We start from the raw sequence: 25,438 nt of genomic DNA, 5'->3' as shown, positions 1-25,438 counted from the left end.
CATAAATACACGGGTTTTCTTTCTTAGACCACTTGTTCCTGGCTTTTGGTCAAGATAAGGTGTTACTTGAATTTCTTCCATCTTCTTATTATACAGTAAATATGTCAATTATTAGCTTAAACAAAACTATTTAAAAGTCTTTATTAAAAAGCAATTAATAAATAATTACCAGTTATTTAATATTAATAATCTTAAATTCAATGGGTTATTTTGATTTCATGTAGTAATACATTAGTATTATATCCAGATTAGAAATAATTTCCCCATAGCGCCACTAAAATATTAATTATTAACTGATAATTTCCGAAATCTTCAAATGCATAAGGAATTATTATTCTTAATAAATTAAACATTTTACTTTTTTCAAAAACATAAATAATAGCTTTACATTTATTCTTCAAATCTTTTTAGTTATTCTTATTTATTCGTTGATATTTTCCTATTGAATTAATTTGTATTTGCGTTAAAAATATAATTGTCACTATTATTATTAATAATATTAATAATTTATCTTACAACCAGTTGATAACTCTAGTAAAAATAATAAAGGATTGACCAAAAATAAATTATTTAAATATTTTGCAAATTTGCATACGCACATGTAAATTGCATTTTTTTAAACAAAATGTGGACAAAATTCACATGATACCGGTATTAAATAATTACATGCAAATTATGTGTATATATTTTTTTTTTAATGTGGACAATGCATGAGTGAAAAATAATTGTTGAAAGGTTTTTTTTCTTTTTTTTTGAAAAAAAGTATTGGAATAATTTAAATGAGCAATTCAGAAAAAAATTGACAATAAAGCAGCAAGAATATAAATGAGAGTTATTTAAATGAGTTAATACACTAAGATGGATGCTATATCATTGTTACTGCTAATAAATAATTAAAATGATATAGAAGAAAGCTTCTTTTGATGAATTGTATAATTAAAGTTTTGTTCAAACAAAAAATATATATATATATCATGATCAAGAATTATATAATTCTTGCTCAAGAGCAGAAGACCAAGCTGGTTTAATGACTTTGAGCCTTTTAATAATCGTATTGATTAACATATCAATCTCATCAGCTCTTTCCTCATTGGGTTTGGCAGGATCGTTACATTTAGAAATGATTTCTTTTATATCAAAATATATATTTGGTATATCTTTAAGATACTTTTCTTTATCATCAGAAGAAACCTTTTCGTTGAAAATTACTTCCATAGAACCTCTAAGCTCTTTCATTTTACTAGAATATGCACAAGTAAAGTCGTTCTTTAATAATTGGATTTCTGATAAAACGTAATAGACGACAGGTTTTGATGAGTATTGCGAAATTTGGTTTAATAAATTCAGACTTTTATTAATCAAAGAATATGGCCTATCTGAATTATTAATTTCATGCGCATATTTCTCACTTTTAAGAAGATTAATAATATTCGGAAGGGACCACATTGGGAATCGTTCTTTATGAGATGCAAGATTTATAATACCAGATAAACATTCAATGATACGGCTTAAATCTTCTCTTTTAATGGCAATTTTAAGTGAAGAATCCCACATCATCCAATTATCTCTTGAATATTTTAAACCTTCACTAATTGCACTCTGGGCCTCGTCCCATAATTCTTTCTTAGATAAAGCTGCAGCTAAGTTCGCCCAAGCTTCACCTTGTTGCGGATCTAAAGATACTACTCTGCTAAATGCTTGCTGTGCAATTTCCCACTTCTCAAGCCTTAAAGCAACACATCCAAGCGAAAACCAGCAATTTACATTTGTAGAGTTTACTGATGAAGCTTTTGTATAAGCATCAAGAGCAAGCTCAAATTGTGATTTCTTAAAATACGCATTTCCTAAAGATCTTTGTGCTCTCGCAAATCTATTACGAGAAAGTTCCCATGATTTTTCATAAAATGAAAGATCTTGAGTAAGATCTCCAAGAGAACAATAAAGACGTGGAGTTTCTCTAACTTTGAGTTGCTTTTTAACTAGTTCAATTGCTTCAGCTTTTCTATCTGCAACAATTAGACAGTCTACAGCATCTTCCCACATACACATTTCTACAAACATGTTATAAGCTGATAAAACAGAACCGATTCTCATCATTCTTATTCCAAGTTCTTTTTTTGCCTCCCAAATATTTGGATAATTTACAGAAAATACTAATCTAAGACGTTCTTCAGGGCCTGGCTCAACATCATTAAATTGATCAACTAGTGATTGAAGTTGAAGGCATGCTCTATCAGCTGTTCTACCTCTATGATGCTCTGCATAACATCTATACCATAAAGCTGTTGAGAAACATAACCAATTATGAATTTTTTTGCGAAGATCTTCATCCTTGATTTTGGTTATATCAAATTTTAATATTCTGTTTGTCAAAGCATTTAGCTGCTCATAAGCTATTACATCATTTGTTGGGCTTGTTTCATAAATTGCAACACCATGTATTAATAATACACATTGTTCTATTATTGCTAAAGATCCTGTAAGATGACTACTTTTGTCATCATCCAGTTTTACATTCTCGTAAATATCAATATTTGGATCTACAGTCTTGAGCAATACATTTTCTGGAAATTTGCGATCCACCATCTTTTCTTCAGTCTCATCATTTGAGAAATCCTTAATTGGCTCTTCATTTTCCGTCATATTTCTATCTATTTCCTTCTCAAGATTATCTGAAATTCGATAAATTTCAACTACAAGCTGAGCTGTACTTTCTCTTTGATTCATTCTCTTTTGTCCAAGTGCTCCAGTGAATGAATATTTAAATCCATTCATTAAAGATATTTGCTTAAGCAGTATTGCACATGGATTTGCTCTACTAAAAGTGGATAAAGAAAGGGAAAGATCAAGTAAAAATATAGAAGATACATTTTTATCCAATTTTTCTGAAATTAAAATCTTATTATTATTTAATAATTCTTCATCAAATTGGAAAGATCTTAATAGGTTATCTTTGAAACGATCATTTATTGGGAAGTTGTCTGGAATTATCTTCCATTCATCTTTTAGCCAGTTTGAGTACTTTTCAAGAATTGTGCTCTCTAAATAAGGAGTTGCAGCAAATTTGATTCCTCCTTCTAAACTTCTCTGCCATATACGGTAGAATCTTTGCTTCCAAAAGTTAATAAAGTTCAATTTTGGTATTTCATGACTTATTATAATATATTTTGATAATTTCAGTATATTGGATTCGCTATTGAATTCATCCTTATTATCAGTTGATCTATTTGATAAGAATTCTATCAGAAATATACTCCAAGTTAGATATAAGGTTGAATTACATTTTTGGTACAAGTGTTCACCATCAATTTCCAAACAACATGTACATTCTTTCTGGTAATTATTCCCAAATTCTTTATCACCATCTAAGCTTTCTGTAATCAGTCCAGTAATTTCACTAAGGTCGCTATCACCTTCTTTATTCTCAGGCTCCCAATCCTTTGATACACAGTCATCTATTTTAAATGGAGGACCAGTCCAATTTGACTGCATGTAAATATTGAGCAAAAGAATTGAAAGACATAAAATTTCAAATTGAGCTATCTTTAGTGAAACTTGATCATTCTCTTTTAAAATATAGCTCATATAATAATCTAATACGTTCTTTGAAATCTTTTCAAGAGATTTTGTCTCCAAAACTGAATGGTATTCTTTATACAATGGTGAGATTAACAATTTAAAATGTGGATCATTAATCAATTTCAAACAAGAATATGATTCTGCAATCTCTAAAGATTTTAAAAGTCTCTCAAAATTTTCAGGTGAAAGCAGGTCCTTGCTTTTCAAGTAATTTTTATTACTTTTGTCAACAAGTCTTTCTTCCCAGCTAAATATCAAGTCTTCATGATTACTACTCATTTTTAATTAGATCCCCAACTAAATCTTTTCAAAGTTAATTTATACATAAATACAAAGTTAAATATTAGTTGTTTTGGAAGTTTTTAATTCCACAAGAAAATCAACAATTCTTTGCAATTCCTTTCAATACAAGTATAAATTGTTTATATATAAACTAATAGTCAAAACGGTTTCGGCGGGAAAGTTATGCTTGCAACTTTTTTTTTTTTTTTTTATCAAGGTTTAACTTAAAAATTGAAAATTAGAAAAAAGTGTTCTTCGACAGTTACACACAGATGTATTAAAAAACAAAAAGAATAAGGGGTTAGCTTATAGGCTATTATTTGGTAATTTAATAGCAATGGAATTTTAGATCTGGAGGGACGACTTAAATAGTGAATAGAATTCAATGCAAATTAAACATTCTTCTTTTCTTATTTTTTTTTAAAAAAAGATGAATTAACATTTGAATAAAGAATTATACCACCCAAAACTAAAAAAAAGAAAGAACTTGGTAATTCTAGTATAAAAGATTATTGGCCCTTTTAATGTTTCTAATCTCCTCAAATCCTCAAAAACTGATTACCTACTCCAAATTCAGATTAATCTTTTCAAAAAAAAGCGAATATATATAACAAAAAAACTCATCAGATGTTTTTAGTAATACCTTTTTTAAAATCTTTGGGTTCCCAGTCATCCCCAAGATCACTTTCCCAGAGGTTAATATTCTTTACTTCTGGTTCCACAATATTGCTATTGCTTGAGCTAATGACAGATTGCGGAGCTTTATTACTCGGAGAAGTTCTAGAATGATTATTAATGTTTTTAGTTGAAGATTCAAAAGTAGGTGAGGGCTTGCTACCAATTGTTCTGGTAAAGTTGTTGTTACTTGAATTATAAGAATTGAAATTACTTGACTCTGAGGATTTTTGGGGGTGAATTTGGTTATTTCCATCGGTACAAGTTTCATTAATGTCATCACTGAAAATATTGTTGAATGGATCATTAAAATTACTTGTATCAATGGCAGTTTGGATAACTTCATTAACTCCAGAAATACCACTTTGGATGGTGTTATTAACCCACTGAGCAGAGTTTTGCATTGTAGTGGCAGTGTTTGACCAGAATTTCTCATCCTGAACCTTCTCAACAACTGCTCTACCAGCTTCTTCAATGTATGATCCTCCAGCTTTTACTGAGTCGATCGCACTCTCTAAAATGCCTTTTTCATTTACATGGTTGATTGTACTTTCTGCATAGCTCTTTGTATTCGAGATAACCTTCATACTAAGTGATGAAAGACTACCGAGAATTCCTCCAAAGCTTTTTGATCCAATATTACGGTCAAATAAGTTTGCATACTTATCGTCGTTTGGATTGTTTCCAAATGAGTTTGAGGAAGAAGAGAAGGATGTACTTGTTCTTATTGGAGAAAATCCATTACTGCTGCCCAAATTATTCTTGTTATTATTGTTCTCAGGGATATATTCCAAGCAGCCAATTGATATTGAGGGTTTTGGACCGGGCGTATTTCCCTCGCACAAGTCTTTCAACATTCCTCTATAATAAGCAGCTATTTGAGAGTTGTATTTTTTCTTTATATCACAACCACTAAGCCCATATTCATGGAAAATTTCGGTCAGTTTCGTGTTGCCTCCAATCTCCATTGCCTTCATTTGTTTTGGAGTCCAACTGTCCATTGTAATTGATCTTATGAAGCTAATATGTACTCCCAACCCTCTGTGAACACCACTACATGTTAAACACATTAAACACCCATGTGAAACTGATGCCCATTGTGGATGAGCTGCTCCACAGTCAATGCATTTATTATTTAGAGGATCCTTTTCCTTTATACTTTTAAAGAACTGTTGGGTTTTATTATCCATTATTTCAATCTAATAAAATATCTTCAACTATTATTCGTAGACGTAGTTTTAATATAATTTAACTTCCAAAGCCGGTATTCCTCGGTATTTCTTTACTCTCTTAATTTATGTTATTCTAATTTGTTTAATGTTCCCAGAAAAGTAAAATTCGCAAAAATTGTCTGGAATTTCCAAGTTAATTACCTTTTTTGTTTATTCTGTCTCTTTCTTTTCCACTTTAATACTCAATGCTCCAATTAAAGATTCTTAACCTAGCTCCCATTTATTTCTGGCTAAGTTATTATCAGTTTTTTTATTAATAATTATTTCCCTCTATTTTTTATTAACTTTATTCCACTACAAGAAAAAAATATTAACTAAAATTGCATGCAGAACCCGCCAATGAGACGCCTAAACATGAGCCTGCTTACGTGGGGAGGGCGCGTAGGCAATGGGGAATTGATTATTATTTTTAAGGGTGGCCAAAGCAATGGATGAGGTAAAAAAGAAATTATTCAAAAAAAAGAACGGGCTGGCGTCATTTTATGGAGATAGGCGAGTGATTGTCCTATCACTTATCTCTAGAATCTTTTTTAGCAAGGCTAAGTTATGATTGCAGCTTTTTAATGCAAATATGCATGTTTTGGCGGGAATATGAGTGAAAAACGGTATTTCATCAAATAAGAAGTTTGAACAAAAACTTAAAAAATGAAAATAGTAATAAAAATATACCTACTGTACTGAGGACCAAGTTGAGAAGGCCTCTATAACTTACTCCTTATCTCAATCAGATGCCATCATTAGGTGGATTCCAGTGACGGAGCCAAGAATCAATAGTATAGTGGGTGTGGGTGTTAATTTGTGAGACCGGAAGTGGATGAATTAGGTTTCATTAAAGTTCATCCCTAGAATCATCCTGGTCAAGATCTGCGTCTTCGGAGTCACTGTATTCGTGATCTTGTTCATAGTTTTGGTGTGAAGCTGCTGGCTCGTCCTCAATCGGAACGGGGATGGGAGTGGATCTGGGGATGTTAGATGAGAGAGAATGAGATCCGTCCAGAAGACCGTCAATAAATTTAGGAAGCTGCTCGAAGTTATTAAAGGTTTGGAATTTCCTTCTCTTAGCTCTATAAATGGCTATACATGTCTTTGAAGACGGGGAAAACTCAGAGTGGCACTTAAAAGTATCTAAGAAGTGGCCATTTTTGCCATTTCTAAAGGCTGAGATCCAGAAGAAGTTGATTGGGTCGTTTCTATACTTGAAGGAAAGATCTTCAAAGTGCTTGTCTATTCTAAAGTTGTTCTTTTCCATAATTAAAATGACACAAAATCTTGAATCAGTTTCGGAGCAGAACCCCTTGGAGGTAACCAATTCAAAAGTAAGCTCCTGGACTTTGCTCTTCAAGGTCTCGTTAATATCATGCTGTTTTCTTGCTCTAAATGAACCAACAATACGGCTCAATGTTAAGGTAATCACATCATGAGAAATAGTATTAAGAGAAATCCATTCTCCAGAAGCAGTTACTGATGATACTGTAACTTTTCCTCCAGCTTTAGTTCCAGATTCACTAATCTCATCCACCGAGAGAATATAAGGAGGATTCGTAGGCTTTGAAGCTTCCATGTGGGGCGATGCAAAAAATATCTTTTTCAACCAGTCATTATTTATCGAGACAATTGCTAAGTTCAGTCTATTCTGAAAATCTTTTGCGATCTTTTTGAGTAAAGGAGAGGAAGAGTCTTTGTTTGTGAACAAGACTGCCTTTGGAATGTGCTTCCCGAGTTTAAGCCACTGAACTGCTTGGCTATAAGAATTAAGACGCATTGAGTGATCTGGCATCTTCTCTGTAATCCATTTGCCTATATTTGACTCGCTGTATGGATTTTTAGATCCCGGACTTGGAGTGTAAACCAACTGACTATTTTTACCTTTAATGAACATGACTAGGTGAGGATACCTTTCAACATTAAAGGATTGACAAAGTTGAAAGTGAGTATCACAATTCACTGCCCCAAACTCTACGTCATACTGGGACATCAATTTTGCTATACTTCCATAGGCTTGTACCAACTGCTTACAGGGTCCACATCCAGGCCTATAAAAGTTAACAATCATGATCCATTCTCTAGATTTGATTTTTTCTCTAATTTCACCAGCTGACATTGTTGAAAGTTCAGTAACATGCTTTGAGTCAGAGTACAAATTATTATGAGAGCTTCCTTGAGATTCAAAATGCGGCCTAGAATGACTTCCTTGGCGTCTACTACCACCTCCTCCTCCAAAACCAAACGGCCCTCCACCTCCAAAATGGAAAGTGTTTCCTCCTGCACTGAACTTGAAACCCCCAAAGTCCCCAAAACCTCCAAAACCACCAAATCCACCAAAATCAAACCCACCATCTGCCGCTCCTCCACCAAATCCATCAGATTTTAATCCTTCTTCTCCAAAAGCATCGTATTTACGTCTGGTTTCAGGATTAACTAAAACCTCATATGCATTGGCAACCTCCATGAATTTCTCTTTAGAGCCAGGATTTTTGTCTGGATGGTATTTCAAGCTTAGTTTTCTGTATGCTCTTTTTATTTGGTTCTCATTTGCATTTCTAGGAACCCCTAAAATCTTATAGTAATCCTTTCCTGCAATTACTGGTATTACCAGCAACAATACTAGTCTTAGTACAAACAAAATGAAGAGCATCTTCGATTTGCCATGAATTTAAAGACGATTATTATCTGCTCTGAAAACTAAGTACAAGCTTCTCCCTACAATTTAGTATTTGAGATCCCTTGTATGATTATATACCTCTTTTCCTGTTTATTTCTTTTATGTTAAAACCCCGAAAGAATTTATAATTCCTGTTCAAATTAGATTCTTTAACCGAGAAAGCGCAGAGTTTAACTCCTACCTTTTAGTTTCGTTTGCTTTACTGAAAGGAGATTAATTTTAGATACAGTTCCCCTTATAATTTCCCTTTTCCACTTTCTTTAACCCTTTAATTTCCCCCAATATATAAGTATATTTTCTATAGGGAAGTTTCTCCAATTTTTGTAAAGCTTTGTACTCGTTATTCTAATATATGAAATGTAACCACATACTATTTATATAATTTATATATTGCCGGTACCTACACGTAATTATTACTTTATATAATTTAATTTATAAATTAGTTTAATATCCTGCATGTTCCCGCCTAATGGGTGTTAATAAAAAAATTTTAAATTGATTATTAGAGACCCCAAAGAATTAAACTTTTCATAGAAAAGAAGTGGGTAGCGACATGGGGAGTGGATGTTAACATGAATACATAATACAAGGGTATATTTTCACGTTTTTTGCGACACGTATCTCTCAGAACTGGACTCGATTGAACAAAGATAAAACGAGAAAGAGCATAGGGCAAAAAAAATGAGCAGTATTCCAGGATCAAAATTAAGCAGTTGGGAAAAGAAGGTGAACAGGAAGGTAGAAGAATTAAAAAGTGATCTAGTGAATTATAATCAACAAAGAAAAAAGAAAATGAATAATGGTGAACCTTTAGCAATAAAAAGGCTCCCAATTATTTCAAATGAATTCCTCCAATATCTGCTTCAAGTAAAATATGTTAAATAGATATATATTCCCAACTGTCACGTAAGATACAAAATTACATAATGAGAATTACGTGCATGCATGTATGCATAGCGGGTTAGTTCAGGTGGACTGGGTAGAAAATCATGCTTCTCTTTTGTTAAATCTGTTATTTCCGTGATATCCACCTCTGTGACTTCCTCCACTTCTTCTGTGATGAGAACCTCTGTTATAGGATCCGGTACGAGGTTTTACAGCAGATGTTCCAAAGGTTTCCTTGTCGATGAGTTTTTGTTTTTCCCTTAGAGCTTTAGCTTGTGGGTCTGATGAACCTTGAGGTTTCTTGGAACGTTCAGGATCTAAAGTTTCACATGAAATGCTGTCAAAGAATCCAGAAACTTTGTTATATCCTCCAACTGTTAGTTTTTTTGATGAGTTGTCATCGGTAGTATCGTTTCCATTGGAATTTCCACTAGCACACAGACCTGTATTTATAGCTCCAGATTGGTCACCAGTTTCCGAGACGGTGCCTCCTAACTTAATTCCTTGTTCTGTTTGAGCAGAAGCAATTCCTTCGTTGAATGTTTTCTCGAACTTCTTGTTTTGTTCAGAAAAATCAAATTCAGTATCAAGTTCTGCTTTGAGAGCCTGATTAATTCTAGGCTTTAACTCTCCAACAACAAAAGATCTTTGATGACCACCATTATTGTAGTGGTGAGAGCTTCCTCCGCTACCTCTATAAGATCTCCCTGAATAACCACTACCTTTTTGTCTATTTTTGGAATGATCCTTGTGTCCATTTGAAGCGGAGGAGTTTCCTTGATTAGAACCCGAAGGTTTTCCTCCGGAAACAGCACTGCTGTAGCTCATTTTTGGTGAACGCCTGGAATTATTTGAGCCGGTTTCGAATGCCTTCTGTTGTTGATGATTGGTATTATTTGAATCAGCAACATGGCTCTGGTTTTGGGCAGAAGTTTTTCCCGATCCTCCATTCACCGATAATATTGCGGGATCATCAGGAAGCCCATTGTTGTTTGCCACTGCTGCAGGCTGACAAACTGCAAGATCCGTAATGTCACTTCCTCTGAAAACAATCATCTCAAAAACGGTTGAGGATGCAGGCCCTGGAGTGCCGTTTAAATCATTCTCAAAGTATCTAACATCCTTTAAAGTGATAGTGGATTTTTCAACATCTATAGAGTGCAGGACACCTTCGTATCTTTTATCGTTACGGGAAATTATTGTAATTTTGCTTCCAATATATTCGTGAACCATCTTTATCTTGTATTAGCCCTTCTGTATTAATATATACATATATATATAATTCTTATTGTTCGTGCTTAAGCTTAAATGTGATTATTACTTTTAATGCTCGTCAAGAATAAATTTACATTTAATATATATAAATATATATATATATTTATATTTAAATATATTTACATATATTAAAGAGTTCCAGTATTTGCCCTTTTTGCAAAATAATTTGGTAATTTTCCATTCAATTAATTTAACTGGAAATATAATAGACCAATTCAAAAAAGAATTTTGAGAGATCTGTGTAATCTTATACAGTGGTAACTATACAATATCTAAAGTACACTTTCTTCTAAAAGTTACCGTGGTCTATTTGTCTTAATGGATATAAAAACAATCTCACGTTTTCTTTCTTTTCTCCTTCTCCCCTTAGTAATATTAAACCTTTCACTTTAATTTTAATTTATATACAAAAATAAATATTAATACATATATATATAATAATTAACATTTGTATTTTTTCCGAGTAGGGCCTTATTTCCTATAAATATTATTGCTATATTTTGAACGTGGGCATTGCTTTGCTTATTAAATATCCTTTAATTACAAGACAGTTATTAAAAAATTGGCCTTTTCCATACATCAATGAGGTACCGAATTGGGCGGCACATTGCTGCGGCAACCGTGGGCGGGCAGAACTGTTTTTTTAAATAAAAGTACATTTATATTATTACGAGGTATAATTAATATTTAAGTTCGAGGGGCAAGGAAAAAAAACAATAAAGTTAGATCTTTACTCACATTTACTTTTCGCCTCTTAGCTCTCTGATTTCATGTTGCTTTTCTTCCTCGATTAGTTTCCTTCTTTGGCACCGCTTACTTTTTTAAGCAAATAAATAAAATTGTACGCTCTGCCCCCCTCCCTTTAGAGAAAGTTAATAATCTTGAAAATTTTGCATGTTTGGCGGGAATATAAATGGATAAATAGAAGTTAATCTAAAAAAAAATATGTAATATTAATATATTTAATTAATATTATAACAACGAAAGTGGTAAAACAAAATATTTTTGAATATATAAGAATATTTCGATAATAGGTAAAATTCTCATTTCTGAGGAGCATTTAAATAAACAAAGAAAAAAGCAGGTAATGAATTACTAGTTTAAAAAGAAGAAAAAAGAATAAAATCAGCCTTGACTGGAATAAACAAAAAGAGGTCAATTAGATCTAAAATTACGTATATTTCTATCAACCTATATTGTTATCTCTGAAGCAAATAATGATAACCTTAAGAAACATCCTCAATGCTCTTTTGTTCTCCTTTATCACCTTATTTTCTTCCAAAAACTTTCTTCAACATGGAATTCACGACTTTCTAGTTAGGTAAGCTTAAATATTCTATTGGATCTCAGTTTTACGCCAAACGGAAAACATGTAATATAAAACATTAAACTAATACCGGGAGTTTTAATTTTATTTTGCATGTGGATTTGTATGCATGTATAAATCAACTTACAAATTGCAGAATAAATGGCGTTTGAAATTGAGACTATTAAAATTTCTAATTACTAAAAATTTGCGAAAACTATTCGCTTTTTGATTTTTTTAGGTCTCAAGAGTTGAAAGTTAACGGATATGGTGAAGGCATTGTTTCATTTGGAGTTGACTTGGAGGCTGATAACCAAATGATGGAAAATATATTGTTAGGAATTGAGCAAGATAAAAGCTTAAACGATAACTTTGAAGAGCCAAATAAAGAAGTCTTACTTTCTGGCTTCTCATCAATTGAAGATTATTCCGATAAAAAAAAATCTTATAAAGCATATGAAGACTCTTTTGTTAAGTTTGACACTAGAATGATGAGACATTTCAGCATTGAAGATATTACTTTTAATAGTACTATCCGAAATTATGATAATGATAAGGCTAAATATCACCGCATTATTAAAAGTGGAATCAAGTTTGCTGAGTACTCTCTTGAATTATCTAAAAGACAAAAAAAGAGTACATTCATTTCTACCGGAGTTAAGAAGCATAAAATACTTCATCTTAACCAGGAAAGAAGTATTGCTTCTGCTAGTATCATTGCCAGTGTGACTATCCTTAAGTCACTATTATATAAGGAATTTCCAACAAACATCAGATGGACATATTATTCATTTTACCCCCTTATTCTATCCTCATATTTGCAGGCCTATAATGACTTCAAAACGGAAAACAAGTTTAAAGGATTCTTTTCAAAGGCAATGTATATAAAGAAAAGTCAGGCACTTTCTAGATTAAATAAAAGTTTGTTAAGAATAACCCGTCATATAAACAATTTGGAAATTGATGGTAAATATAATTATTCTGTTAAACCTAGGCATTTTTGGAAGTTAATAGAACCCACTGTAGTTTCTCCAGCTCACGGATTAATTACAACTGACCTAATCAAGAAACCAAAAAGCCTAAGCGGTGAGTATCTTAAAGATGTAATGAGTATTCTCAAATCCAACAAGTACAAATTGGCAATCGCTCAAAATAAAGCTAGAGAAGACTTTTATTATTACATTAACCATGACTTGGAAATGATGAAAGACTAACATATAATTACTGAACTTAAAACACTAAAAGTACCTAGAGTTTAGCCTTGGAAATAAGTACTTAAATTCTTTTCTTCCTATTAATAAAATGTTTAAAGCTTGTTTATGAGCTTATCAAATAATTTAAGCCATATTAGAAGCCCGCTTATTCCCATATTCAATATTATTCTATATATAACAGTAGATTTCTAAGAGGGTACTCAACGAATTAAAAATGAACTAGTCACCTGGGCTATATCATCCAATATTCAATTCGTTGGGTTCTGGGAAAGCCTCAAATAGAAGTCAATTAATCTTCTAGTAGGCCCAGGAATCTTCTCTTCCTTATTTTGAATAATCTCAGGAGGTGAGTTGGTCTTTTTTAGTGAAATAATGTTTCTTATATCCTTAGCAAGGACCTTACCAAGCTCTACCCCATATTGATCAAAGCTATTAATGTTCAAAATGAATCCTTCCACTGCAGTTCTGTGTTCATATAATGCAAGAAGCTGACCAATATAATATGCGTTACAGATAGGTAATAAGAGGGAAATTGAGGATCTATTTCCTTGAAACAATTTGTGAGGAATCAGATTCTCTGGGCAATCCTCAAGATTCAGCTCTCTTTGGGTTTTACCAATCGCCAATGCATCCGGCTGAGCAAAGAAATTACACATCAACTCATCATGGTTAGAAATTGGATCACCTAAAATCTGGGAGTCACACTGAGACTTGGCGAACCCAATAAACTCACAATTTGTTGTGTTCCTGCCCTGGTGCAATAGTTGGTAAAAGCTATGTTGAGCATTAGTGCCCGGTTCACCAAAAAATATGGCGCCAGTCTTGATCTTATCATGAAGCATATTTCCATCAATACTTGAGCTCTTTCCATTACTCTCCATAAGTAATTGTTGCACATGTGCAGGAAACTTGCACAATGCTTCGCAGTATGGAAGAACTGCAACGCAATTTTTGTCCATAAAAGTCGAATTATAGACACCAACAAGACCTAATAAGACGGGCAAATTCTTACTAACTGGTGCAGTTTCATAATGTTGGTCCATATCCCAGCAGCCATCCAAAAATTCTTGTAAAATGTTGGCGCCAAAATGGATTGAAAGTGGTACAAGGCCCACTGCACTACATACAGAAAATCTGCCACCAACCCAATCCCAAAATCCAAAAACGTGGTCAACAGGAATCCCAAAGTCGGATGTAGCTTTAATATTGGTACTGACTGCAGCAAGGTGTTTACTTACAGCAACTTCACTTTTAAGAGTCTTGTGGAGCCACTCTTTAATGGTTTTTGCATTAAGAATGGTCTCAGCCGTTGTGAAAGTTTTACTAACAATGACAACAAGAGTAGTTTCAGGATGAAATCCTTCAGTAGCTCTTCTGATATCTATGGGGTCGACATTGGCTAAAAAGCGTAGTCTTCTTCCCATGGAAGCCTCAAAGCCTTCCTGAGTTGTTCTTAATGCTTCGTAGACAAACTCAGGCCCAAGATAACTGCCACCGATTCCAATACAGATAACATCCTTGAGTATTTTTCCCGTGGAGCCGAGAAGTTCTCCTTTTCTAATAGCGTTTGCAAATTTGAAAATTCTCCTATTTACCTCATTTACATCATTTAGTACATTTTGACCGGAAGCAAGAGTAATAGGAATATTACTTTTTGAGCGCAAGGCAGTGTGTAAGACTGCTCTCTTTTCTGTGCTGTTAATAATCCCACCTCTAAGTTGCAATTTAATTTTCTCCATTAAATTTGATTCTGTTGCCAATTTAATCAAAAGCTCGAAACCTTCTTCATCCAAGTTTTGTCTAGTAAAGTCCATAAAAATCTCACCAGAGTTGACTGTCAAACACGAATTCCTGACTTCGTTTTTAAGGAGATCTCTTAAATGTATGCATTTTTGCTTATTTGCGTACTCTTTCAATGCTGAGTATGATGGGAGCTCATATAGTTCTGGCATTATAGCTTAACTTTCAATCAGCCTAATGGATCAACTCTATAAACTTATTTCTTAATCTTATAGACTCACTTATTAGGTTGGAACGGTCAAATTCACACTGAAATCAAGAAAAATAAGGCGAATATTTGTCTTAACAAAACTGAATACTTGTCCCCTCAATTTTAATATTCCCGGTTTCCTACTAATTACAATTTCTTTACCGCCAGTCCACTTGGAAATTAAGTTTAAAAAGTTTAGCGGCAAGCCATGCAAAAATAATAATAAATTTGTGGCAATTAACATTTTATGTGAGGTGGGCGGAGGCAAAGTTTGTGAGGAAGTTAGGTAAATAAAAAAAAATGTGCTAGTGGAGGTTTAAGTTTGAAAATGATTAAGATTCCAGAAAAATGTTAGTAAAAGAAATAAAACATGGAGTACAAAGAGGAGAAGAAAGTTGAGTAACTTTTGCATTTTCATAAACGATTGGAATATTAGTAAATAAAAATTGCATAGGGAAATAGGCGGGAACAAACTTGAATATTTATGTGGGGTGAAGGGAATAGATAACGGGAAAAGAGATTGGAATAAGAGGCAAATATAGAATTGCAATAATAGCAACAGAGGGATAAGGAAGTTGAGATAAATTAGAACGAAGAGGGAGTAATTATTCCTAAATAAAAAGTGCTGTGGAGATAGGAACTGAGAAAGGAAGTTGGTATAAAGCGGGATAAGAATATACGAGGATAGCAAGAATAATTGCAATCTCTTTATTCCCCTAAACTGGCAGGGAGTGGTGAGGCAAATAGGCAGAAAACAAAACTAAAGTGGAAGTTTAGGTTAGTTAGAGGGAGAGAGTGAGAAGTGAATTTTGAATAGTAGATAGGCATTAGTTTTAAGAACGATTTAATGTGAAGATGCCAGAAAATACAAAAATGGCAATAAATGAGGAGATGAATGCAAGTGAAAAAAGGATGACAACGACCAGAGTAATAAGAAGAAATTCACCCTATTTACGAGCTCCAAGGATGTATTCAATCTCAGACTTGGCTTTGGCGTGCCCTTTGCACTGCCCAGAGTTGAGTATTTCAGATTTTGATATTGGTAGAAAGTTAGGTAGTGGCCAGTTTGGGTCAGTTTACTTGGCAAGAGAAAGAAGAACAAAGTATATTGTAGGTTTAAAGGTACTTAGGAAGAAGAATCTCGTAAAGAGTGGAATGGAAGTACAAGTTAGAAGAGAAATAGAGATTCAGGCACATTTAAAGCATGAGAATATCCTCCAACTATATGCATGGTTTGAAGATAAGAGCAGAATTTGGCTTGTAATAGAAATAGCTCCAGGCGGAGAGCTTTATGAAAAGTTATGTACAGATGGACCACTCAAGGAATACCAAGCTGCAAGATACATGAAGATGATGATTGAAGCAATTCAGTGCTGCCATAGGAAGCATGTTATTCACAGGGATATAAAGCCGGAGAATATTTTGATAGGAGTGGATGGGCAGCTTAAGCTTGCAGACTTTGGTTGGTCTTCCCATATTAACAATAACAAGAGCAGGAGAAGAACATTTTGTGGGACTTATGACTACCTTCCACCTGAGATTACTAGGAAGCAAGAGTATGGACCAGAAGTAGACATTTGGTCTTTGGGAGTTTTGTGCTATGAACTGGTTAAGGGTGAACCACCTTTCCCTTCAAACCAGGGCCATAATGTTCAGTACTATTTGATTCAAAACAAGCAGCCCGAATATTCGCCTCACTGGTCTCCAATTTTGGTTGGATTCATTCATTCTGCATTGCAGAAATTGCCCCAAAACAGAATCACAATTACTGATATGCTCAAGCATCCTTTTATCGTCAAATACACATCAGGAGAAGCTCTTACCCAAGAAATTTCTTTAACTGAAAATTCTAATAAAACTATAAATGTTGAAAATTATGGCAATAACGACGAAAACGTTTGTAAAAATAGCAAGATTAACCAACAGTATAATTAATGGCATATTTTATAATTCTAACGGAACTTATATTCTCAAATACTCTGGACACTGGCATTACTGTATGCGTATATATATGCATGCAATTTTTGAGCGCCGAATCGAATTGAAATGTGAAGTGGATATCTATTGACTGCCACAATAAACACGATTACTATTATTACTGAACTACATATTATTATTTTTATTGCTCTAATACTGCTGTATATATTTATTTTGGAATCTGGACTTTATACTTGATAAAAATAATATTTTTACGAGATGAGGGGAGATTTAGAGGAAAGTGGGAGCTTTGAGAAGACCTAGAACCCCTCTTATTTCTTTTTATTTTAATGCTCAGTCATAGTTTTGTTAGATTTATTAAATTCTAAATATTAAATTAATTAATGTTTTCGCTGTTATACTCGTATTCTACAGCTTTTCAGTATTGTTTGACTTGAAAATTAAAACTTGCTGATGAATGAGTCTAATTTGGCGCCAAATCAGAACAATTGAATTTAGGAGTGTAAATAAATTTATATATTAATATATATAGAAAAAAAAAGTAAAAATATATATTAATTGAAGTGGGGAAAAATTGTGAAATGCTTTGGATTGATAAGTATCAGCCACGATATCTAAAGGATTTAAAGTGTAATAAAGAACTAAATAATCTTTTAGAAAAGATCACTTCGAATTCTAATGGTAATATTCCACATTTGCTTTTTTATGGCCCTTCAGGGGGAGGGAAAAAAGTAAGAATTTCTTCAGTTTTACACGAAATCTTTGGAGATTCAGTGGATAAGGTAAGTTAGCAGATATTGAAATTAATAGTATTTTTTATTATTATTGTTTGAACTGAGAATTCAATTCAAAGAAATGATTAGACAATAATAATTTTGCCTAAAGTACAATTAACTAAAGTAATTTCTTATAGGTAAAAGCGGATATGATAAAACCAGAAGGAACAAATAGCGAATTTGTTTTATGCCAAAGTTCTCATCATATGCAAATTAGTGCACCAGATTTGGGTACAAAGGACGGCATAGTTACACAATATTTAATTAAGCAGTTAAGCTCACAAATGGGAGCTAACTCATTTTTTTCTAAAGGCCCAAATTATCGTGTATTTACAATACTGGAGGCTGATGTTTTATCTTTAAAGGCCCAGGCAGGGCTAAGAAGAACTATGGAGAAGTATTCAAATAACAGTAGATTAATATTACACTGTGAACAGTTATCATCGATCATCCCCCCCTTAAGAAGCAGATGCTTATGCATTAGGGTACCTTTGCCTTCTCCTGAAGAAGTTCTTCAAGTTCTGAGATTTATTTCTAATTCTGAAAACCTTCAGGTACCTAATAATTATCTTGAGCAAATTGTTACAGAATCTGAATGTAACTTAAGAAGAGCAATTCTAATATTAGAAACTGCCTTTACACAATCCTTTTCACATCCACCAAGCGCTTTAAAGCTTCCATGGCAAAAGGTTTGCATTGATATTGTCACTAGCGTAAGTTCCCATCAAATTGTGTAACACTTGCACATCTCTAATCTCACTTAATTGATTTTCCACACCACCCCACCTCTAACGACCTATATTTCTGTTTATTTTACTCAGATTGTTAAAAATCCACACCCAAAAACGCTTTTAGATGCAAGGGAGCCTCTATACGACTTGCTATGTAGCTGCATTCCAGCCGATCTCATTCTCGTCACACTAACTAAACAACTACTTTCAATTGTTTCTGCTAATGCCCACCCAATTATTATTAATGCTGCTGCCCACTATGCGCATACCTTAAAGCTTGGAAATAAAGATATATGGCATATTGAAGCCTTTCTCGCTCAAGTTATGAATTGCCATAAGTATTCAAAATAATTCCATTCCATCTGCACTCGTCTGCTGTCACAGATGATATAATGTAGTCATACATACACAATCCAAATACCGCTGGCGCGCAGTGCATGCATACTGGCCATTATATTAATATTATGGAAGAGAAAGCTGATTTAAAAGGGTAGTTAGGATATTAATAACTTTAGACTATTTTCTATTTGGTACTGTTTTTGTTAATCAGAGAGGAAAATAGGTCTTAAGACTTATGTGACCAACATAGCGTTCCGTTGTTTTGCAGTTCTTCAATATATTAATTTGAGAAATATGTAAATAGGCAATAATAACTCGCAAGAATCATTTCACATTTTAATTTAAGATTATTTGTGCTCATCCCCTTCCCTTTCCTCTCTTATCTTTTTCCAATATTATTATCTTTGCTATTGCTCAACTTAAAATGTATTTATTTTTACCATAAATAAACATTTTTTACAAAAAAATAAGTGGATTATTATGCAATTCAGGTTACCTATTATCTCCATTAATACCTAATATGTTCTTCAGTGAATACTCTAAAAGCTCTTTAAACTTAAAATCATTACTGTACAGTTTTTTTGTGTGCCCATAATTGTCATAACTGGAAAAGGCGGGAAAAATACGACTTATTAAAATTCAGTAGTAAAATTATTGTGTGAATATTAGAAAAAAGTACAAGAAGGAAAGAAGTGGCAAATGGATAGACTTAGTGGGAGTTTAAAAAAGAAGAATCGGCAAGTTATTTTTATCACAAATTAATGGAATTGAAAGAGGAAACAAATATTGTGACCTTGCTAGCAGTTAAAAAGGCATATAATTATTTTGTTCCTTCATTGAGTAATGCAAAGGAAATGCAGTTCTCAAAGAATGAAGTAGAGTCAGAGTCAGAATCAGAGCCAGAGTCTGGATCAGGAAAAAAGCAAGAGGAGACGGTTATGAAAGAATCAAGGCGTGTAAATTCAGATATAAAAAAGAAAACCTATGAAAAAAAAAGACTTAGCTTTGTTCGATTTCTAAAGCTTGATAAAGTTGAGCCCCATTGTGATTGTGATAAAGATAATCAGGGAAGATGTATGAGAATGCAGAATTGGTTGGAGATTTCAAAATCTAATGAATTAGGTTTGACAACCATTTACAGAGAATTAATAAATATTATCGAGTACATTGTTAGAATGGAAGGAAACGATATAATTGAAATAGACCTGACAGCAGATGGCGTAATAAATAGAATATTTAGTAATAGGGTAATGAATAGTATATATATGGATGTATGTAGGACGTATCCATCAATTTCTTATTTCAAATATGAAGGTAAGAGTTACTTGAGTAAGATTTTGTTAATATATTCATTAATGGATATAGATGTTGGCTACGTGCAAGGTATGAATTTTTTGGTAGGATGTATACTTTGGCACTCAAGTAGTGAGGAGCATGCATTTGAATTATTGGTTTCTTTAATGTTTAATTATGGTATGAGAGAAATGTTTGTATCGGGATTACCAGGATTAAGAGTAAAATGTCGAATATTGGACCAATTAATGGAAAAGGAATTGCATATTATATGGGATCACATTATTAGGCAGGGTGGTACTATTGATATGTTAGCTACCGATTGGTTCCTAACTCTTTTCTCATATAGTATACCTTTAAATATCATTGGAAAGTTTTGGGATGATTTCTTTCAGCAAGGATGGGTTCCATTATATAAGCTTATATTATATAGACTTCAAAGAATTGAATCTAATATACTTTGCTCAAATGACATTGCAGATATCATGAATGCGATAAAGTACTCAACTCCAGCAACTAAGAATGGAATCTTTGGAAATACATTTTTAAATCTCAGAGACGAACTGGGAAAGAGTAATATGATTCGATTTTTCAATAACCTTAATTCTTTATTTTCTAATAATACAAGCACTGGTAGTGGTGGTAATAAAGTTCATGACTTTGAATTCTCTGATTCAGATATAGTTCATGAATATGGTGATCACAATGTTGTAAATCATAGTAATCTAACAAATGACCCTAATATAATTTCTTTACCACATGTATGGAGTGAATTAATCACAGAATCTCAGTTTGAGATAGATCTGGATGTTGATTATGTTCAAGAAATGGAGCTCAAATATTCATCCAACTCTTCTGATGACTGTATTGAATTCTACAAAGATAATACCCATAGGGATCGAAATAATATTCATACAAATTCTGCTGATTTGAATATGCAAAGTTTTGAGTATTTTTTAGACAATGATGAAATTAAAGAAAAGGAGGAACAGGATGAGGAGCAGCCTGCATTCAACACTGAAATCGCAGATTTTCAAGATGATGACTTAAAATGTAGTGATTCGCCAAATTCTTGCAAAAATGGTTTGAATCCGGAACAAAACCAGCCTACTCAAAATTTGGAAGCTGATTTTGCCCAGGAAACAGACGTTAATCATCGAACCATTGGTAGATATAAGGAATACTACAAAGGGATAATGACAAGTATTTTTGAACAAAGCGATTATAGTTCTAGATTGGAGTCTTCTACTGATATTACTAGTGCTACTAATACTTGTACTAGTTTTTGTAGTAATAAAGGCAATAGTGATTGTGAAGCTACAAAAAAGCAGAGCACGAACAGAAGCATGCATGAAATTAGAGACAAGCTAGAGTCTTCCTTAGAGAAGCTTTTGAGCATTACAGAAGTACTGTTAATCAAGAGCATAAACAAAGAGCATTTGAAGGAATTAAGTATTAAGTGCAAGGAAATTCAGAAAAATAAGTTTGGCCCATGGTCTTATCAGCACTAATTATTTATTTACTTGCTTTCTCTTCCTTTATTCCTTCCCATAGTAATCTTGCCGAGTTTTTTGAATTAATAATTAATTAGAAAAAAACCCCACGAGTTTGGCGCCATTTTTTAATAAGTACTACACGAGTTTCATAGAAATATATTTGTAATTTTATTTATTAATAAATTTTTATATATATTCAAATATTTTTATGTATTTATATTGTCTTATGCAACGATTAATTCTGTTTAATTGAAAAAGTAGATATAAAGTATATCTAAAAAATTACACAAGAATTCTTAGATCATGAAAAAAAGAACAATTTTCATCAATTTAGAAAAAAATTTCGCCAAACATTGTGTGAAAATGTAAATCCTTTTTTCAAAAAAAAACTAAAAAAAATATCTACACTTTCTTTCCTTTTCCAAATAAACTTTCAAATACATCTGCGAGGAGCAATTAGAAAATTACATGTAATATAGCGGGCTTTCTTTTACTTAAATTATTAGTATACATGCATGGAGTATGATCTTATTAAGATTAATAACGGGAAATTGTTCAAATTGACAGATGAAAAAATTTATTATTTTGTACACAGAAGATAGAAATTATTAAGAAATAAAAAAGACTAACTGGAGTAAGGATCACTTGCTCTATTTAACCTTGTTTAATCTATAAATCTTAAAGTCTGTTTATCTTTATTCTTGAAAGAGGGTCTTAGAAACCGAATTGTCAAAAAAAATTGACAAATGTATGAGTATTGAATGATTTAATTGCTTTAAACAGAAGGTTTGTAGAATATTTTTAATAAAATAATAAGTAACACATAAAGGAAAAGAATACATTATTCTTTTACCTAAATGATTGGATGAAACGTTTTGTAGTAACTTAAAACAGTTATTAATATTATTAATATGAAATAAAGGTAAATAAATAGTTGAGAAAAATAAGCGAGAACTCACTAGTAGTTTGAATAGGAATAGGAAAGTAAATATGGAGAAAAATTATGAAGTTTACAAATTAGGAAATTCTGGTAATATCGAAATAAATAGAGTTAAAGAGAAAGATACAGATGGGTATATAACAGGGGCAAGCAAAGAGTTAGTGGAAAAAATGTTATCTGAGGTAAAATGGGAGGTCAAGAAGTTAGAGTTGGAGATTAAAAAGGTAGGTTTGGAACTAAGGGAGGGAAGGTGATGATGGTTGATAAAAAAAAATAGTAATAATAATTTACTAAATCCAAATTTGACTAACTTCTATTATTATTTTTTATCATTAAAAAGTATAAAGTAATATTATTTTTAGAAAATGATCATCAAGGGATTGAGGGTAAAAGAAAAGAAGAAGAACTAAAGATGGAGTTATTAAGAGAGCAAGCCTTATGCAGAGAATTTATTAAAGGAGTAGATAGGGTACTATTTATGATTAGGGAAATATATAATGAAAAAAATGAATCTAATGATAGAGTAGGTGTGAAAAAGAAAGTTGAAAGTTTAAGGATAGAAAAGGAATATCTAAAAGATGTTTTGATTAAACAAATGAGTACATACACTATATTGAAAAGTTTACATGAGAATAAAATTAATATGGGTAATCACTTTATGATTAATAGTAATGAAAATAAAAATTACAATGTGAATAAATTAGATTTAGAAGATGATTTGATGAGTTTTTTTGATGTTTTCTCCAAAAAACATAGTGTTTCAAGTTTGGAAAATACTAGTCAGATTCCATCTAACAGTAGATTCATGAAAGAAAGAATAGAATTTTCATAGAAATTAATAAAATTTATTTTTTATGTACTAAATCAATATGAGATTTTAATTCTTTAATTAATACGATTTTATTACATATATAACAGTTTGTTGTTCTAGATCCACAATAAGATTCGTGTGATGTTAAGTTATAATAATATTTATCTTTATAATCAACATAATGCCCGTCGGTACCGGCTTGTACAAAATTATTACAATATCTACAAAGTATAATCCTTTTTGAGCATTCTTGTGTTTGATGTATTGTAAGCTGTATAGGTTTAATATTATCTTGATTGCAAAGTTTACATTGAGTAAATTGATGATATAATTTTTCATGGAGTTGAATTTGGTCCAAGCTTAATCCAAATCTAATACATTTATTACAGTGGGTATGTTTTTCAAGATCACTCTTCTTTAAAACAAGATCACATTGATCACATCTTTTGTACATTTTCTCGCATTGTATAGAATGTAGATCTAAATTATCACTTGGTACTTTTCTTTTACAATTAGTACAGGTTGAAAATTCGTTTTCTGATGATTTATTGATTATCCCTGGAGCACTTTGTTTCTTACAATATTGAATATTTACTTGAATGGTAGAAGATTCTGAGGATTCCCCGTTATTTGAAATAATATTACTGTCAGTTGAGAAAATAAGTTTATGTTTTTGGATGGTAACGAATAGTATTGAAGGAAATAATACCAACAAGGAAGATGAGTCTTGATTACAAGAAATATTGCTTTCTAGTGTTTTTAAGTAGTTAATGAAATCGGTACTGGAGATTACAAGACTAGTACTTTTACTTTTACTATTATTGATAGGATTAGAATAATAGTAGTCTTCAGGAAACGATCTGAATATGTATAAATGTGATGATGCTTCAAAAATGGGGGGAAATGAGACAAAAATATCATAGTAGTGATTTGAGACGATTGAAATACTTAATTTTGTGGCATTTTCAGTATCTGATTCATTGATAAGCACTTTTTTCATGTTAAGTGGTATATCTAATTTGAAATACATTAAATCGTCAAAATTATCATCAAATTTAAGAACATCACCAATATTTATTAATCTGATTGAATTTTCAAGAGTGTTTTCCAAATTACTTTCAAGGATTTTTTCTTTCTTTGGATCTTTATAAATAATATCTAATGAAATATCAGTATTAATTAAGCTAATAGAATTCTCAGGTTCCAAATGTTTGACTTTAATCAAAGAAATACAATAGTTATTACTTGAATAATTTGGTTGATTAATCATTAAAGTATCTCCAATAGTTAAAGTAAGAAAGTTGTTTCTCAAGTAGCTTTCTAGTAAAGATTCAATATCATACATTTTGAATATATCTTGGCTATTTAAGATTTCAAAAGAAGCAAAAGATCCTTTTAAAAGTTTCTTGTATGTAATTTGAATCCATATTGTTGATTTATTATTTTCAAGACTAGAGTCATTTGGATTAATTTTTAAACATCTAAGCACTTTATTTGGTAAAGAAATGTATCCTGATTCTTCCGAATAGTCTAATACTCCACAATGAGTTTCAGTTGGATTAATATTTTCAGAAATATGATGGTTTAAACATTTTATGTTAAAATAAAGTGGATATATAGACTCGTCATTACTTAGTATTTTTAGTAGGTTATTTGGTAATATTACTTGATCAGTTTCTCCATTATTTGGGAATTTTGAATCATTATAATTTTTTAAATTCAGTTTAAGTATCCAGGAGTACTTATTTTCTTGTTGAAAAATTGGATTATTTGAATTTTCATGTTCTAAAGACACTTGATTTAAAATAATATTTTGTTGTTTAATAAAGCTTCTTTCAATACTAGATAAGTAATCATCAACTTTAAATTTATTGCTTTCTTGGGATTTCTTTTCTTTTTGTTTTTTGTATAGTATTTTTTTCCTTTCTTTTTCTTGTTCCTTTCTTAATTTAATTAAGGAGGAACTAAAATCGTCCATTTACCCTTTTTACTTGTTTTTTTTTCTGGAAAGGGT

At 32.0% G+C, this 25,438-nt stretch overlaps 12 protein-coding genes across 12 annotated transcripts in view; 5 read left to right on the top strand and 7 right to left on the bottom strand.

Annotated features, from left to right (window-relative positions):
* The window catches only part of ELE39_001829 (phosphoglucomutase), a gene marked incomplete at both ends in the record, with an annotated part of 3,729 nt that extends 3,648 nt beyond the window's left edge, over nucleotides 1–81 (bottom strand). Inside the window, one exon of the mRNA XM_067345552.1 lies at nucleotides 12–81. Within this exon, the coding sequence (XP_067199440.1) occupies nucleotides 12–81 (70 nt within the window). The remainder of the gene's footprint in view (nucleotides 1–11) is intronic.
* Nucleotides 82–978: 897 nt separating this feature from the next.
* Nucleotides 979–3,858, bottom strand: ELE39_001828 (3x TPR domain-containing; the record flags this gene model as incomplete). The annotated part of the gene is made up of 1 exon (XM_067345551.1): nucleotides 979–3,858. One exon carries the CDS (start codon nucleotides 3,856–3,858, stop codon nucleotides 979–981), a length of 2,880 nt encoding a protein of 959 aa, XP_067199439.1.
* A 626-nt stretch (nucleotides 3,859–4,484) lies between these two features.
* ELE39_001827 (ARF GAP-like zinc finger-containing) lies at nucleotides 4,485–5,726 on the bottom strand (the record flags this gene model as incomplete). The annotated part of the gene is made up of 1 exon (XM_067345550.1): nucleotides 4,485–5,726. The coding sequence occupies one exon, from the start codon at nucleotides 5,724–5,726 to the stop codon at nucleotides 4,485–4,487; it is 1,242 nt and encodes a 413-aa protein (XP_067199438.1).
* An 871-nt stretch (nucleotides 5,727–6,597) lies between these two features.
* Nucleotides 6,598–8,403, bottom strand: ELE39_001826 (heat shock Pfj2; the record flags this gene model as incomplete). Its single annotated transcript, XM_067345549.1, has 1 exon — nucleotides 6,598–8,403. The coding sequence occupies one exon, from the start codon at nucleotides 8,401–8,403 to the stop codon at nucleotides 6,598–6,600; it is 1,806 nt and encodes a 601-aa protein (XP_067199437.1).
* Nucleotides 8,404–9,417: 1,014 nt separating this feature from the next.
* Nucleotides 9,418–10,548, bottom strand: ELE39_001825 (Sc6p-like; the record flags this gene model as incomplete). The annotated part of the gene is made up of 1 exon (XM_067345548.1): nucleotides 9,418–10,548. One exon carries the CDS (start codon nucleotides 10,546–10,548, stop codon nucleotides 9,418–9,420), a length of 1,131 nt encoding a protein of 376 aa, XP_067199436.1.
* Nucleotides 10,549–11,807: 1,259 nt separating this feature from the next.
* On the top strand, nucleotides 11,808–13,110 carry ELE39_001823 (uncharacterized protein; the record flags this gene model as incomplete). The annotated part of the gene is made up of 2 exons (XM_067345546.1): nucleotides 11,808–11,911; nucleotides 12,138–13,110. 2 exons carry the CDS (start codon nucleotides 11,808–11,810, stop codon nucleotides 13,108–13,110), a joined length of 1,077 nt encoding a protein of 358 aa, XP_067199434.1.
* Nucleotides 13,111–13,358: 248 nt separating this feature from the next.
* Nucleotides 13,359–15,062, bottom strand: ELE39_001822 (glucose-6-phosphate isomerase; the record flags this gene model as incomplete). The annotated part of the gene is made up of 1 exon (XM_067345545.1): nucleotides 13,359–15,062. One exon carries the CDS (start codon nucleotides 15,060–15,062, stop codon nucleotides 13,359–13,361), a length of 1,704 nt encoding a protein of 567 aa, XP_067199433.1.
* An 893-nt stretch (nucleotides 15,063–15,955) lies between these two features.
* ELE39_001821 (kinase p46 g22) lies at nucleotides 15,956–17,035 on the top strand (the record flags this gene model as incomplete). The annotated part of the gene is made up of 1 exon (XM_067345544.1): nucleotides 15,956–17,035. One exon carries the CDS (start codon nucleotides 15,956–15,958, stop codon nucleotides 17,033–17,035), a length of 1,080 nt encoding a protein of 359 aa, XP_067199432.1.
* A 584-nt stretch (nucleotides 17,036–17,619) lies between these two features.
* Nucleotides 17,620–18,896, top strand: ELE39_001820 (replication factor C subunit 5; the record flags this gene model as incomplete). The annotated part of the gene is made up of 3 exons (XM_067345543.1): nucleotides 17,620–17,820; nucleotides 17,952–18,527; nucleotides 18,636–18,896. The coding sequence occupies 3 exons, from the start codon at nucleotides 17,620–17,622 to the stop codon at nucleotides 18,894–18,896; spliced, it is 1,038 nt and encodes a 345-aa protein (XP_067199431.1).
* Nucleotides 18,897–19,645: 749 nt separating this feature from the next.
* ELE39_001819 (tbc domain-containing) lies at nucleotides 19,646–21,688 on the top strand (the record flags this gene model as incomplete). Its single annotated transcript, XM_067345542.1, has 1 exon — nucleotides 19,646–21,688. One exon carries the CDS (start codon nucleotides 19,646–19,648, stop codon nucleotides 21,686–21,688), a length of 2,043 nt encoding a protein of 680 aa, XP_067199430.1.
* Nucleotides 21,689–23,025: 1,337 nt separating this feature from the next.
* Nucleotides 23,026–23,445, top strand: ELE39_001818 (uncharacterized protein; the record flags this gene model as incomplete). Its single annotated transcript, XM_067345541.1, has 1 exon — nucleotides 23,026–23,445. The coding sequence occupies one exon, from the start codon at nucleotides 23,026–23,028 to the stop codon at nucleotides 23,443–23,445; it is 420 nt and encodes a 139-aa protein (XP_067199429.1).
* A 13-nt stretch (nucleotides 23,446–23,458) lies between these two features.
* Nucleotides 23,459–25,402, bottom strand: ELE39_001817 (ubiquitin fusion degradation (UFD1) family; the record flags this gene model as incomplete). The annotated part of the gene is made up of 1 exon (XM_067345540.1): nucleotides 23,459–25,402. The coding sequence occupies one exon, from the start codon at nucleotides 25,400–25,402 to the stop codon at nucleotides 23,459–23,461; it is 1,944 nt and encodes a 647-aa protein (XP_067199428.1).
* Nucleotides 25,403–25,438: the final 36 nt, after the last annotated feature.

Source organism: Cryptosporidium sp. chipmunk genotype I (assembly GCF_004936735.1).
Source record: "Cryptosporidium sp. chipmunk genotype I strain 37763 chromosome Unknown contig_2, whole genome shotgun sequence".
Classification (NCBI taxonomy): Eukaryota; Apicomplexa; class Conoidasida; order Eucoccidiorida; family Cryptosporidiidae; genus Cryptosporidium; species Cryptosporidium sp. chipmunk genotype I.
This window is presented reverse-complemented; position numbering and strand designations above follow the sequence as displayed.